A 16,895-nucleotide genomic window follows, 5' to 3' on the forward strand; every position below is an offset into this window, starting at 1 on the left:
TATCTAGCTGAATGTAACTGGTTTCTCTTCTATAATGGAGCTCGAAGAAAATAAAGTGTGGAAGGAATTTAATTCTAAAAAGTCGAAGATTAATCCCCAAAATAAATATAAACTGCGGTCCTCAAAGCTAAAACACTACACAATCAACGTTTGAAGCAAAGTCGAAGTCAGAATTTGAAGTTTATGAGTTCTGAACTTGACATTGAACTCATAGCTCATCTAAGTTATTGGATTTACAGTCAAGTATACATACATATTTAATGAATATTCTAATATAAGATCTAAGCAAAAACTAATAAGGTCATCCAAACCTGTATTTAATGCTCTAGCTACCCCCCCCCCCCCCCCAAACCCCAATTTTGAAGTCGTATTAAATTCTTGATTGATTATGAACGAAGTTAATGATAATGGTACATGTTCTCCGCCTCTTAGTAAGTCAAAGCATTATTATCAAAGTAGTTGATGAACAATTTGGTTACATAATTACCTGATTAGATTTTCTTAAAAAAACATAATAAGATATCCACATAGAAATAATCACCAACCTTTTCTATCAATCTGGAATAAATTCAGGAATATTCACTTCTGAAAAGATCAGTAATTTTATTTATTGCAAGTAGCTGTGTACCTTCCTTTAACAGAAAAAAGAACGATGTTAAATTGTTAATGCACTTGTAATTGACAAAGTTCAATTTTTTTTATTTTTTTATTTTTCCTTTTCTTTAAGAAAATTCGCTTCGATTTAAATTAGGACCACAAGATTATTTTATGCCCATTACTGTACTTTTGATATGTTAGTGTATATGTACGAAATTCTTTCTTGCTTTCAGAAGTGTGCTATGACCTTTTACGGAGTGCCATTATATATGTTGGCCAAAAGTTAAAGAACTTTGTCAAATGAGAAAAAACTTTTGCATTGTGTTTTACGACCATTGAGTGATTCGCAGTTTATCAGAGTTTTTGGTACAAATATACTGGTGAGTGAAATCGTTCTATCCTGGGAGGATATATTCCACCACCTCGGGTACTTGAGGGGAATAATTTTCTTAAGGACACACTGTGTATTCAGTGTGCTCGATTTATTCCTATACTGTTTTTTTGTTTTCCAGAATCTATTTCGTTAAACAAGTATTATTAACTTTTTGTTTTGTTTTTTTCAGAAAGTTTAATTGTTTATTACAGCAATACAGAATAATAACAGAAATTAAAGTAGATTAAAATATTTCTGGAGCCGTGAACTATATATAAATTTGTTCCAAAATCAAAGATAATTTGCAATTAAACTGATCTTGTACCCATGATTTTTCTACTTAATTATCCATGCTATAGTATTTTTACACAGAAAGATAGTACTACTGATAGGTTGATAGTGCAAATGTGTAATTAGACTATTAGTTACATTCACTTAGGGCCGTTTGGTTGGGAAACAAGTTATCCTGTGATTAATTATTTCGGAATTAGTTATTCTGGGATTAGTTATCTCACCCTCCCATAGGGATAAAAAAAAATACTACAATCTCGGGATTAGTTATACCACAATTTAGTCTAACCAAATATGAGATAAACTCATTTCAAATTTAATCTCGGGATTAATTATCCCTTATTCACTCATTCCAAACGAGCCTTAAAATATTAAACATTAAGTAGTATATATTAATCCACATACTTTTTACGTGTGGAAATGATGATTATAGTAAATTGCCTTAAGACTATACTTAAATTTTCTTTATGTTTATATAGAACCCGTCGTATTAAAATAAATCTAACAAAGGAGGTAGGATGAGGGGCAGAGCTACAATCGATAAAGGGTGGTCAATTGATTTCTCAGTAAAATTTTGGGTTTGCCATTTTATGATTTCATTTGCTTCAATGTACTGTAGAACAGCTAAGGTTGGGTACTAAATATGTTTTCAGTGTTAACACAATATGACAGTGTATAAATTGGACTTTATTACTATACTACTTCCAATTTGATTACAAGCTTCTTATAATTTCATGTCTTACATTTGAAGTAGTTAATATAAGACTTTATTCACACTCTCACCTCTGCATTTATACTTTATGATTAGTTTCCCTCTCTCACACACAAGCCTTTAGAGGAAAGAATTTTCCACACGATGTATTAGTCTATAGTTGATTTGTAAATTTTCAACTAATAATTTACTGTTTTAACAAATATTAGAGGAGCTTATATTCAATCTTGAAAATTTTATACATGCAACTATGGGAGTTTTTAAACAAAGATAAGATCAGCCTGTCCAAATTTGATGTGAAATTAGAACTAAAATACTTCGTAAGTTGAAATTTATCCAATTGTAGAGCTCAAATTTAAAGAGTTTAACTTTTGAAAAGAAGTGAACATTGATTTCAGGTGACATTAGAATTATCACTTAGGTGCAGAGTTTCAATCCTACCAAAGGTCGTTAAAAAATGGACAACATTTAATATGACTGAATTTCAGAGATAATTTTATTTTAAAGAAAAACGTTTAGATATTGGATAGTGCAAACTCCTCTTCTAGAGTTGAGAAAGGATGCAATAATTAATTATAGAAGAATTAACCCAAACATTTAATATAAGGTTTAGTGCTAATTGAGGGTCATATCTAAGAGGTCATACATTTAATATAACTTTTTCTGCATGATTAGTCCATCATTTAGAACTACATATATAACCATTCTTAATAATCAAATGAATTTCTCATATAAGAACATTATTGGCATGATTGGTTTGAATTACAACAACATATCCAGTATTATCCCACACCGTAGGGTTTGAGGAGGGTAGTGTGTACGCAGACCTTACCCCTACCTTGTGAGGATAAGGAGACTATTTCCAATAGACCCTCGGCTCAGAAACACATAAGCATTGGTTTGAATTACAACAACAACATGAGTATTGGTTTGAATTCTATTTGATAAATCATACAATATAATAGGAACAACGTACTTAATTCTAACAAACAATTAAACAAATTAGTGAAAGACTAGAAAATATTGAGAGGGAATGAATTGATACTCGTGACACCAAGGCGTTGAATTAATCAATATAGACCTATTTTTTTCCCTTTCTAGAATCTTTACTTTTATATAAAGTTTCATGGTCTGAATTTCTTCTCTCCACTATAAATGGATGAGTTTCTTGGATTCCTTGTCCACCTTTTACCTTAATATATTTTTTTTCTTGTCTTGTATTGATCATGGAAGAGATTTAAAGACGTGTAGTTAGACTTACAGGCGACCGACAATGGTTGTGGTGGAGTTGTAAGTACTCTTTTATTCTTAACTAGAGGTCTCGGGTTCGAGTCCTGATTACGAAGTCGCCTTTGTTAGAGAGCGTTTTACTTCCAATGTGGGACTTTCCGGCGCGAATCCAGATTTAATCGAGCCCCAATGCGGGTATCGGATACCGGATGAGAAACCAAAAAAAAGACATAGAGGCGGACCTACCCTTAAGGTAGGGGTCATTGTCCCTGGTAATTTCGAAAAAAATATATGTATATATATATATCTTAATAACATTTATATATTTGATTGACATCCGAAGACTCAAAGTTTAGGCAGTTGCATTAGTTGATTTGGGGAGACACAATTTGACTTTAATGCATTGTCTAGGTTCGACTTCCAATTCAGCATTTGGTCAAATTTTTATTCAACAGCGGTGACTCCAACACTTTCCAATCGTGGGTCCGCCTCTGATTAGACACGCGTTCCTAAATAAAGTTTTTGAAAGTAAACGATAAATTTTAAATCGTAACGCAAGCAAGATATATTTTGTTGAATTATTCTTTTTTTCTATATCAAATCGAATAGAGAAGATTCATGTTACCATTCCAAACCATCTAAAATTGGTTAGGGATTAAGGTATAATGATCGACGTTCTTTTTGTGGAAGAAAAGTAAATTGTAACAATCTAATGGGCCTAGTGGAAAATAATATAGGAAAAATGATATTATATAGCCGCTGTAAAAATAATAGTCGAAAAAAATGTATAAAATTTATATATTTTTTGTATATATATATACATTCTGTATGTTAAATATAAAAATTATATAAAATTTATACACTTTTTCAGCTATCTGACGTAAATAGTTTCTGGCGCGAGCTAAAAGTGATAATACTCCAATAATATAGTACTAATTGTTTTTTCTTATATGCAATTGTATCAGTTTCTCCATATTTGTTTTTTCAATTTATTAAAATCCCTCCCAATTTAGGAGGATCTATAGTATTTTTACACTTCCCCTCCAGTGTGACCCGAACCAATGACATAACTATTTCTCCATATTTACTGAGAAACAAAACGATAGAATCTTATTCTAACACAGTTTTTAAATAGAAAATTGACTCAATTTGGAAAGTTAAAATGTACTTGGCAGAACCTGTTCTTTCTCCTTAAGAAGAGAATTGACCAAAACAACCTCTAAACAAGTTTCGTTTCAACAAGAATGATTAAATTCAAGGTCTGAAACTTCAGTTTTTTTTTTAAGGAAAGAAAATGAAAATATACGGAAACTTTCATTAGTGCTCGTATGAAAGGATAATCTTGATGCTATGTATATATTTGACTTATATATCAAAATTTCTATTTATTTACTAAACTTTCTGCGCATACATAAAATGAAAGGGAAACAGTAATTATTAATAAATTATAGTATTAGTTACATACTGATAATGTCTATAACTTAAAATTAACTTACTAGATAAGATTACTATATATGTAAATATTATTATGTTTTTGTTTTCCTTCTGATATCCGGTATATGCATTTGGGTTCTAATTAATCTGGATTCACGCTGCGTAAGACTCATAAGAGAAAAAAACGCTTTCTATAAAGATTTTTTCCATCTCAAATCCAAGAACTCTGGTTCACGATGAACTAATTTTATCAATCTTATCATAAATCTTGGTAATAGATAATTACTATCCAAAAATACAACAATAATAACGATTCACTAAAATCTCGTAAGTGGAGTCTGATTAGAATAGTATGTACACAGACTTTATGCCTATCTCGAAAGAGTAAAGATACTATTTCCGAAACATACTCTTCGTACTATCCAAATTGTTTTTTTCAGACTATCCAAAAATAAATCTTTAAAAAAAAAAACAAAAAATGCTCCTGAGTATCAGGAGAGTATTTGCAAACTACCAAACAAAACAACCCTCCAATAAATACTCTTCAAATCTCCCTCTTTCTCTCTCTACGAAGCTTCCTCGAAGCTTACTATGGATTCCTACTCCTTCCCTCCATTTAACCTCAGCTTCTTCCTCTTTCTTTCCTCACACCAACTCTCTTTTCTCTCTGCAAATTCTTAACTATGAAGCTTATCAAAAACTTGCCCAAAAAGTTCTTCAAGTCCAAAAAAACCCGCTCCATTTCCCGATCCGATGATCCGTCTTTCAGCTCCGGTACAACATCGTCGGAATATTCCCTTCACAAGCCCTACAACGGCCTCTCTACTCCTACGAGCGTCTTGCCGACGACGTTATCCAACGAGATCTCCGCTGAAGATTGGTCGTCGGAGGAGATTTCCAACTCCGGCGTCTACTCCGACCTAGTCCAAGCATTTTCACTCATCGACGGCGACGGAGATGGTAAAATAAGGAAGGAACAGCTCGAGGCGATTTTGAGTCGAGTTGGTGGTAAATCGCCGCCGAGTGAGGAGGAGCTGATATCGTTACTGAACGAAGTGGATAAGAATGGCGATGGATGTATAAGTTTGGAGGATTTTGGGATTATTAGCTCGGCGTTTGAGCTTACGGAGGCGACGACGGCGGAAGACGGTGGAGACGAGATGAGAGATGCGTTTGATTTCTTCGACACCGATCACGACGGGAAAATAACCGCCGAGGAATTGTTCAACGTGTTTAGAATGATCGGCGATGCGCGGTGCACGTTAGAGGATTGTAGGCGCATGATAAGAAGCGTGGATAAAAATGGAGATGGGTTCGTGTGCTTCGAGGACTTTTGCCTTATGATGGAACATCAGAGATGAAGAAAAACAGTCATTTTATTTTATTATTTTGTTTTATTTGGGAGAATGGGTTTGTGTTTAATCAAGGGTTGGGATCAAATAGGACTCTTGATTGGGTTAATCTAACGGCTAGGATTGATCTATATTTGGAAGTTTTATCGAGCTGTCTATATATTATATATAAAATGAGAACAAATTCCATCCTTTTTAACCCATGATATATTAAGCACTGGATGCTATATATATCTCTTTAGATTCTATAATTACTAGCACAATATTGTTCCTTTTTGGGATTTTTTCTTATCTCGATATAACTTATAAAGTTATTTGTGTGCCTGAAAAATATTTAAATTAGATTATTTTTTCAATATTATACTTTGTTTGATACAAAATAACAAGAAAATTGTATTACATAAACTGAAATATATATATATGGAGTGTTAAAAACATGTCTCTTGTAATCCTGATCCTTGAATTTGTATACACGAGAGTGTAAAAAAATTTACACTGTCAAATTAAAGGAACCTGCAACAATAAATAATTATGCTTAGTAAGTATAATTTGTTAATTTAGAAAATAATGCAAATAATATATTATATTATAACAATATACATACAACTTAGATATGAGTTGAGCTTAACAAAATAAATGATGATTTATATAATAAATTTCAACTTGTTCAGGATGATGCACAATTATTATTGTAATATTGATGCCTTAAAAGTTCTTTATATATAAGGGTCATTTGTTTACCGTGATTTATTTTATAATTTCGGTATAGAACTCGAAATTATTTTATTCTTGGTTGGTTTTATATAATCTCCGATATAAAGAATACTATATTATTTTATAGGGATTTAACATGAGATACTAATATTAGCATAACATCAGTAAAAATATATTTGCACGCACTAAACAATTCTAGGAGTATTAATCTCAAATCTAAATATTAAAGTTTCAGCATCATGATCCCGACATAACTTTAACTACGAGCCAAACGAATATATAATTTAAATTCTATGTCTAAAGGATAGATCATTAATTTGTGAATTCCCTTTTCAAAGTAAGATGAGTGGTTATATCTGTAGGGGAAACGATAAGATCAAAGAAAATTGTCATATCACAATCACATTCTTATCTTTTACCATCCACAAGGGAGTGGTAACTATATACTAAATTAATGTATTGTTCAATCACAAGACAATGCATATTTTTAATATTGGTATATGTAGAGTTTTGCGCAAACGACGTCAGCATATTTGATATTTAGCTTGTATTATTTTGCGCTCAATAATGGCATGCATAGTCCAATCAACAAATTCACAGGGTCCGTTAGACCAAAGCAGATAATACGTGCTATAGCCTTGAGCTGCGACAGACACATATTGTCCACTTTAGTCCAACTGATCTTATAGCGCTTCAATTTCCTTTCCTTTACGTCTTTAGTCTTTACAATGTAGGATTCATCTGCGATATTATATGTGCCACTTCGTTCAAAACTTGCCAATCTAGAAATATGTCCGTTATTTATTTCGACCCGCCCATTGTCAAGGATACCATATACAGGGGCGGATGTAATACATTGACGACTTGTTTAATTGAATTTATAACTTTCGACGTAGAGTGTAAATTTATACATAAAAATTTATTAAAATTATAAAAATAGTATATATGAACTCATAACTTAAAAAATATAATGGGTTCAATGCAAAAATATTAAAAATTAAACTCATAGAGTTTAAATCCAGAATCCGCCTCAAATTAAGTATCAGTTGATGTTTGCGAGTAATAAGAGTGCTATTTCTTGACAAAAAGAACTTGAGGTCAAATGGACTAACTAGGAAATTATATGCTCCTAGATTGATCCATGTCACATGCGGGCATGTTCTGCAATTAGCAAAAAGACTTGATAAATGGCCAAGCAAATATCTAGGAACAACTGCAATGATCTTGGAGATTTCATTTAGCGTCGTAAATAAACAATATAATAATGATAATTTGACCGAACCTCAAGAAACGAGAAGTTTTTTTTTTTCCACGAATTGAGATGCAAATAGCTTTAAAGTTTTATTTAAGTTGTATGCGCCGTAACAATAATAACAAATTCAGTATAGTTTCACGAGTGAGGTCTGATAATGGTAGTGTGCGTTACACCTAAGTTTCAATAATGACAATAGTGCAAATCTAACTGTATCTATTTAATCCAGTTAATTACAGGAAATCAGAATGATAGTACTACTTCAAAGGAAGTCCTTTTGGTAAGGACATCAGAAAGGAAACAAGATCAAATGAAGCAAGAACAATGCTAAATCAAAGGATGTCAAGGCCATCAAAAAGGAAACAAAATCAAAGACAGGTGCTAAAAGAAGTTAGAACAATGCTAAATCAAAGAACGTCAAGACTATCAAAAAGGAAACAAATCAAGTGCAGCCGCTTCAAGGATTGATTCGAAATCTAGAGATACTCAACATTGATCGATCAAGTCAAGCCACAAATCACTCCCTTGATTATGGATATACGTAAACGAATCCAGTCCATCTCGTGCAGGATTCAGAGGCACCCCTTGGGTCAAATCTCTTAGAATTTTTTGTGCCTCAATCAAGGATCAATCTGCAACGACTACTCAAAACTTTCCTATAAGAAAATTGGCAAACTCAAGGATTCAGCACGCAACTACATCATCTATTTCTAAGCCTTTTTAGTTTTTAGTACAAACACTGTATTCTTGAGTTTACTAGTGTCACAAAAAATAGGAAGAGTTAGAACACAAAACGAGAGTTGTGTCAATACTGTAAAGAATTACTGTTGTTGTATATCGTTGGTGGTGAACGCACTAAAACCATCACTGCTATAAATATTTATCAAGATCTAAGAGAATCTTTGTGACCTAAGGGAGCTGGACGTAGGTGCCACACCAGTACTGAACTAGTATAAAAACTGTTGTGTCTTCTTTACCTTCCTGTTCATTTAGTTTATCTCTACTGAAATCGATCACTGAGCAAAGTCTGGTCAACTAAACTCATACTTAGTCAACTAAGATTTTTAAATCGGCTACAATTTATCCTCTCCCCCCCTCCCCCCCGTACTTTCAGTGTGTATACAAATCTTATCCCTATCTTGAGAAGACAGATAAACTGTTTCGGGTAGACCATCGGCTCAAATAATATATTCACTAACAACATAATAAATATTTTACAACGTCAATGTAAATTATGTTATATTTATGTTACTATTTACTACTTTATTTATTTTAGGTTACCGATCAATATTATTAAATATGGTTATCTTTTATCGTTAAAGTAACCTGAAGTTAAACTCAATTTCCAATTATTTCCCATAAGGATTATACGTACCTAATCAATTTGTTTATAGGTATCGTACAGTTTTTTTTTTAAACCCCTCCCAAATTAGGAAGATCTATAGTGTTTTCATTCTTCCCTCCAGCGTGACTCGAACCCAATCGTACAACTGAAAATATTTTATTAGCATGTCCGACTATGCTGCCACCATACGTAACTGTGATAATATAATAACATGGTTTAATATTTTTTTAATGCTGATAAAAGAGGTCGTACGAATGAATGAGAGAATGTCTAAGAATAATTTGTATTTCAATTAAATAATAAGCTACATTACGGAAGACTTTCTTTTTGATTAATAATAGATTTTTTTTTTTTGATTTCTCACTCAGTATTTCATACCTCCTTAGAGACCAACTAATTTGACTTCACGCTGCATAATGCTAATATTTAAAGAAAAATACTTCCTACCAAAATTTCAGGCTCGAACCCGAGATAATTGGTAGAGAACATAAAAAAAGAATTTCTCTGAATTGTTTTTATTTTTTGTTACCTAACAACAAAGAAGAATTCGAGGATTATGCATTTGTTAGTGATTTTAAGTAATTTGTTAAACAAATTTCTAACATTTGGGATATGATCAGACAAGTTATACGTAAACGTTATTCAATTGTGGCAACCATTTCAAAAACAAATAATTAAACACATAAATATAGTCATAAAAAGGATATTATCGGGAAGCCTTGTTTGAACAAACAGACAGAAAATCCAAGACTATTTTCCAAGAAACGGAGTGTTTTTTCCAAGGCTGCTACTATCTTTATTCTAGGTAAATTCACCGATGATCACTTAATTTTTACTTTATTGCACTATAGTCATTTAAATAACTTTTATAATAAAAAAGTTATTCAACTTTGCTTAAATATCTCAAAAAGACAGTAAACATTTTTTTCATAACAAAAGAGTCACTTAACTTTGACTTTACGGATATTTAGGTAAAGTCAAAGTAATTCTTAGGTTATAATAAATTATTTAGCGACTCTTATGATATTTGGGTCAAATTAAGCAACTTTTTAGTATAAAAATAATTTTATTTTATTACAACAAAATAAAAATTGGGTAATCATTCATAAAACCAACTCGTTGATTGAGAAATTTTGTGATGTTTCTTGTTTTTGGATCAGTCTTTAGCTTCCATGAAACTTCGTAGGGAGTTAGTAAAAAGACAATATATGGCCTAGACTTTTCTTCACCAATTGGCTTGGAATTAAAAGATAAAAGATGTGACAGCTAATAGTGTGTATTTTGGACTTTAGGGGAATCAAAATTTCCATGGAAATTAATTGCTTTCAGTTTTAGGTGCAAAGATTTAATACATAGTTTCTTTTTATTGATAAGATTTAAGTCGCGATCAAGGGGTTTGGCACGATGGTTAGGATCCTTCCATCCTTATTGTTATACGAGACTTAAGGTTTGAGTCCTCAGCTCGAGGGATGATTTAGAGCAAAGGCAAGTTATATCTGTGTAATCTATAGGTCACTGGTTCGAGCCGTAAAATTAGCCACAAATACTTGCATCAATGTAAGCTACCTACATTACACCCCTTGAGGTGCGCCCCTTCCCCGGACCTGAGCTAACACGAGATGCTTTGTTGCCGTTCTTCCCTTTTTTACTCAGTGAGTTTACCCGGCATTTACCCCTTAACGGAATTATACCCAGCTCTAATCCAAGTTAATCTAGAAAATGAGTTTAAATGCTAAATGCCAAAAAGAAAAGAGGGGCCTTTTTGAATTGGTTTTTTCTATGGTACAGTCGAAGTAGTTGGCAAAGTTATCAACTAAAGGTACTCCTAGTTTTAAGTGTTTGGCCAACATGACAACAAAATGACAACAGATGTGAACTACCAATTTTCATATGTTTTTATTTTATTTTTAACAAGAGTGATTTCTGAATTACCTTGCGCGCACTTTAGCTTATTCCATGAGACACTTGCTACCTCACACCAGCAGTAATTAAGAAGTCGACTCAAACTTGCTGACTTCGTAAAAACGTATACAAGGTAAAATATAAAGAAGAAAAAAGGAGTTAATTATGCGTTTCAAGTCAAAACACTTGCTATAAAATATGGTTTCTTCTTCAGCATTCAGGATTGTTGGATTATATGAAAAAGAAATACAATGAGTTTCTTTTTTAATGTCAAATATTCTTTGATTAGATCAACCACGATGCTGGTGACTGGCCTTATGATTGCTCTATGAGAGGAAGATGGAGTACGAGAATCAAAGCACCTAATTTTTTTAATGTGAATTCGAGCATAGGTAAGTCTATATCAAATAATAACATAGTATTTTTGTAGTAATAGTTTGGAAGCCAAGTAAAACTTAAGACATACTTGAGAACAATAATTTGTTTGCTGGTAAAAAGTTTCACCTACATTTTTTTCTATAACCCCGGTGTCAGGTCCAGCTTACTAGCACCTTGACTAATTCCACCGGATACCTACTAGCTCACACCAGCAACAGGTACCAAATAACTCTATCCATCAAATTTCTAGCCCCACTTTATTGATCGCTAGGCCACACCCTTAGGTGCGAAAAAAAAAGTTTCACCTACATGCACAAGGCACACACTAGACACATACACAGAGATCCACCCATAAGACTATGCTATTACAACATACTTCAATATGAAGTGAAAAAACATAGACATAGTAAGAGGAATAGAAAAAGTATGAGACTTAACTCTTTTTCTTCTATCATAGAGCATAAGATCAACTCAAGATCTAAAAGCAAGGCAGAGAGGGTCCTTACCGGCGCTGAATTGCCAACTAAATGCAACTCGAATTGCAGTCGAGATGATCATGTATACCCCGCCATGTATCATTCCCTCTTTCCATAGATGAGATAGAAAGAAAAAAAAACATAAAAGATACAATAACCGTGCCGTACATGAGATATCCACAAAGGACACTAAGGATGATCATGATCAATCAACTCTTTCAGCCTCTGCATTTACAAGTTATATGTGATACTTGAGACCAAGAACTAATTTCTTCATTGAAGAAAATTTGCCGCTAGTCTATCTATATAAACTATTGATCGTCGAAAGACCATTGCATTACTAAGACATGCCTCTCGATCCATCAAGGTAAATTTGAAAGACATGAAAGTAATATTACCAACAAGAGGAGGGTGCTTTGAAAGCTAAGTTCCAAATATGTAATACTAGAGAAGGGTTTTGCATCCAAAGTTCCAAATATGTCATTTTTTCACAATATTGACCCCATTCTAACTCCAAATAAAACATGAAAGAAACACATACCTAGAGAAAAGTAACTTAAAAGGAGCTTTCTATTCTAAGATCACTAACCGGCACAAGCACCAGAAAAGCTGATTTACATTAAAGATTCAAACTAAAAAGAAAGAGATAACTTGAAATTCAAATTCCGAGATACCTATAACATCTTCAGAACCACACCTTCTCATCAACTGAGCTACTGAAAAAATAGAACGAATATGTTTCCCTTTTCATCAACTCCTAATCACTGAACAGTCATTGTTCTTCTTTCACAGAAATAGAGCAGAGCAAAGATAAATAATCAAACTTCGTCTAATCAAAGAATGGAGCTAAGGCTGTAAATCTATAAGTACCAGATCACATCATCTTGACATTTCTTTTATTAGAAGAAATGCTTGTGTTGGCGTATAGCTGGAATCATGTTTTCGAAATTATGCTCTCTTATCAAGCCAACTACGAGAACATTGTTATTACAAGCCACCACCTGTTTTCCTTAATAGAAGAAGTAATTATATTTACAGCAAATATTTAGTGTTTCAAAGTTCTGAACGTAACAAATGTAAATCAAGCCATTTCCTTCTTTACCAATGAACAGTTAACTATGTATTCAACTCTTGAGGAAAAACTTCAATGATGTGCTGATGCCTAAGCACCTATGGTGTACATGTGCTATAGTGATGACTTCTTTCTATATTCGAAATTTCTTCCAACTTTAAAGCATGATTAACAATAATGTGCAGATTAGGTAGATAACAAACTTATCTCGAGGAAATATATGAAGTAAAACATGTAATCAACCATACTTCTTCGACTTAGTGGGTGTATTCTCATTGTATAAAAACTGTAGTTTACAGCATTCTTCAACTAATCCACATGCAAAAGAGAAGCACAGTCAGTGTCTTGCAAAGTTAGTCTACCTAAGTACAAGTCACTAATATGGTTTGAGCATAAAGGGATGCATCTCTTGTTCAAACTCTCATGTATAGCACCCATTCCTGGAACCCACTTACTTCTATCCGACGGATCCAAATTAAGAAGTTTCTTAAGTACCCTAATCCTGTAGACAATCGTATCTCTTCTGTCGCAAAAATGAGCAGCACATCGGTAAGGGGGCTCATCAGAAGCTAATCTTATCAATGCCATTCCGAGAGAAACATCCACAGGCTTTGGATCAATAAGATCATTATCACCCATCATTTTGACTTCCCTTTCTGTCGGAAAATACATTTCTTCAACCCCATTAACATTTGAAACTTTCAGATCTTTGGTGTAATGTCTGATTGCCTCCCGCTTCGTGGATTCATGCTTCTCCGCTAAAGTCAAGATGCACGAGAATCTCAAATGATAAGATACTATAATCTTCACCTTTCTGAAGTTGTGGCAGCAGCAAAAGAAATCAAGCCACCTTCTCCCTATACCGGCATACCACTTGATAATATCAATATCTTCAAGAGCCATAAGTAAACTAATCGGTCTAGGACGGCCCATATGATTTGTAAATCCAACCAGCTTAACTGCCTTCCTAACAATTTCTAAGGGGGCCTCGACTTTGATGCATAACTTTGTCAGATCTGCAACTGTCTGATCAGAGTATTTCCTTTCCTCTTCTTCCTCTGCTTTCTTTACTTGTTCCTCTAATACTCTTTTTGCTTTGACAGGATTTACGTAACTGTCAACTTGTTCTTGAAAGTTGTCATAAGAATCCACTAGTTCTCGCGGCAGTTGATCTCTGATTCTTTTCAAAGAGAGGAAGTCACCAGTAGAGAGCATCCGGTGCCATTCCCAACGCTCATCGACAGATTCCAAAAAGTCTTGCATGACCTCTTCAGCCCAAGATCCAAAAATTTGGTTGACTTCACTCTCAATCGGGAAATCAGTTTTGAAATCATTACCACGCTGCAACTTCTTAAATACATGACTGAATATCTTCATTCCCAATTTCTTCCTATTAGTCTCTTTAGCATTTCTCAACTCCATAGCTCTAACTTCTTTCTGTCGGAGGTACTTCTTCCTCGCCCTAATCGCCTTTTGTGACATCGGTGGGTGCAACACAGACGGTGTAACTGCCCGAAGCTCCATTCCCAAAAATTCTATCTTCTCAGAAGTAGCACTATGAATAACAGTTCTAACCTTATCAATACCGAATTCCATATCTTTCTCAAGAATTTGAACAAGCCTACTCTTCAAATCCATAGTCATCATCTTTGTTCCCGACGAGATAACCAATATCTCATCCAAATATCTAACTGCATATATCTTCAATGGCTTATAAAAAGCGTTCCCCGAATATCCCTCATCAAGTTCATTAGCATCAACTCTCGGATTCTCCCTACTCGTTTTAAGTCTTAAATCTTGAATCTCCTTATCAAAACTATTAAAGTAAATGTTAATCAAAATTGAACTCAACCCACATTCTTGAGGAAACCCTCTACCTAAATAACAACCACCCAATTGAATACTCACTATTTCACACTCAAACAGCGTTTTTATCAAATCAATCAATGCCACATCATCAATTTTCTCTTCCATAACATTACACAATTTAAGAACATGCTTATTTTCAAAATTGGCAGGATTCAAATTAACAGTAAACCACCAACTGGGGTTCTCAACAGAGTTCTTAAGGTAACGAATAGCGGTGTGTCGGCCCATATTAACACGTCCACCATAACAAAAAGTCACAAACCTATCATCATATATAACTTCAAGAACCATTCTAATAGCTTCAATAACTACTTTAAGCTTTAAATTAGGAAGCACAAGTGATTTACCTATGATAAAGCTGCAATCTTTGATGTCAAATTGGTTTGTAGAGAGCTGAAAAGAGAGTTCTTGAAGTGAGAAAAAACGGGTTGAAACAGAATAAAGAGTGAGTTGGGGGGTAGTTTTGTAATTGTCATTTGGGGGTTTGAGATTGTGGCAAGCTGTGAGGAGGAAAGAGGGTAAAGAGATGATGTTTTTGAGGAGGTTGTGAAATTTTCCATGGTTATAATTGGAGAATATGAAGTTCTTGATTTCTGATTGTGAAAGGGTTGAAAGATGGAGTTTTGGAAGTGAAAAAGGTTTAATCTTGGAAGCAAAGTGCAGAGTAAAGGTGGGTTTGGTTCTTCTGAGAGTTAATAGCATTGAAGCTTTGAGGGTGCACGAGAAAATTTTGTGTGATTTTCACTTCCAATTTGAAGTTTTTTGGTAGAATCAGCTAATAAGTAGCCTATGGCTATATATAGGTAAAATTTTAAATATTTACGTCAAATCAATTAATATAGATTAAGTACTCCAGTATTTTTCATATAGAAATTTATCGCTTAATTTAATTTTGAACTGAACATTAGGTGAAGAGGAAAGAGTTGAAAGGTTTGGAGTCTTGGAAGTGAGAAAAATGTAATTTTGGAAGTAAATTTCAGTGTGAAGGTGGGTCTGTTAATTCTAAGAATAATGGTAAAAATCGTCCGTAAGATTAAAGGGTGGAAATAATATCTTGAATAAGTTTAAGAGAAAACTTATATATGTGCACTTAATCTAGAATCTATCAAACAGTCTATACAAATGATATACATATTTTAGCTGCTGCAAGCTAGGATGCCAGCTCAGATGCCATGGAAGCACACACCTAAGCCTATTCAATGTGTTTGTTGTTGCTAGTTTTTAAATTTCAGTTGGCGGAAAAGTTAGTTAAGCTCTAATTTTCAGCTTATGCATTTCCTTTGCATTTTCATAGATAAATAGGACAATTGTAATAGATGAACACATGTCTTGAATGACAATTGAACTCTGATCTCTCTCCTTCTCTATTCTCAGCTCGTCTTCTCTTTTCCTTCTCTTCTTCTTCGTATTTAATGTTACATTGCTTCTCGATACCAGAATTTGGTATCAATTGGTATCAGAGCTCGTAGACGATGGGACCACACAGAACTGTAGATGTTGTGACGGAAAATCAACCCATGAATTTGTAGGAGCAATATGAAGATCTAGCAGCTCAGCGGCTAGATCTAAGGGAAGAAATGAATAAAAAACAACGAAAATTAAGAGAAGACTTGGACAAACGCCATGCTGAGCTGCTTCAGATGGTAAGTTCCCTCAAAAACTCATTCGATGGCTTTCAATTGAGTCAGCAATCGAAGGACAATGCTTCTACTTCGACTGCCAGGGATAAGGTGCTACAATTTGGATAAAGCATCCTTGGTCCAAATCCTTATGGTGTTAATACAAATCAAGGTCATAATTTGATTTTTCCTCGTTTTAATGGAGAAAATTTGAAAAGCTGGTTGTATCAAATTGAACATTACTTTTGTGTTGATAACACTCCTCTCAATCAGAGAGTG

The 16,895-nt window shown here is 33.7% G+C and overlaps 2 protein-coding genes across 2 annotated transcripts; one reads left to right on the plus strand and one right to left on the minus strand.

The window, feature by feature from the left end:
• Positions 1 to 5,211: 5,211 nt before the first annotated feature.
• LOC104113810 (probable calcium-binding protein CML35) lies at positions 5,212 to 6,188 on the plus strand. Its single transcript, XM_009624099.4, has one exon. The coding sequence runs from the start codon at positions 5,321 to 5,323 to the stop codon at positions 5,996 to 5,998; it is 678 nt and encodes a 225-aa protein (XP_009622394.1). The 5' UTR covers positions 5,212 to 5,320; the 3' UTR covers positions 5,999 to 6,188.
• A 6,612-nt stretch (positions 6,189 to 12,800) lies between these two features.
• On the minus strand, positions 12,801 to 15,755 carry LOC104113811 (nuclear intron maturase 3, mitochondrial). The gene has a single exon (XM_009624101.4). It carries the CDS (start codon positions 15,697 to 15,699, stop codon positions 13,438 to 13,440), a length of 2,262 nt encoding a protein of 753 aa, XP_009622396.1. The 5' UTR covers positions 15,700 to 15,755; the 3' UTR covers positions 12,801 to 13,437.
• Between the last annotated feature and the right edge of the window lie 1,140 nt (positions 15,756 to 16,895).

This window comes from Nicotiana tomentosiformis, chromosome 4, assembly GCF_000390325.3.
Source record: "Nicotiana tomentosiformis chromosome 4, ASM39032v3, whole genome shotgun sequence".
Taxonomy (NCBI): Eukaryota; Viridiplantae; Streptophyta; class Magnoliopsida; order Solanales; family Solanaceae; genus Nicotiana; species Nicotiana tomentosiformis.

Coding starts and splice junctions, on each gene's coding strand:
- LOC104113811 (XM_009624101.4), bottom strand. CDS start 15,699: ATGCTATTAACTCTCAGAAGAACCAAACCCACCTTTACTCTGCACTTT.
- LOC104113810 (XM_009624099.4), top strand. CDS start 5,321: ATGAAGCTTATCAAAAACTTGCCCAAAAAGTTCTTCAAGTCCAAAAAA.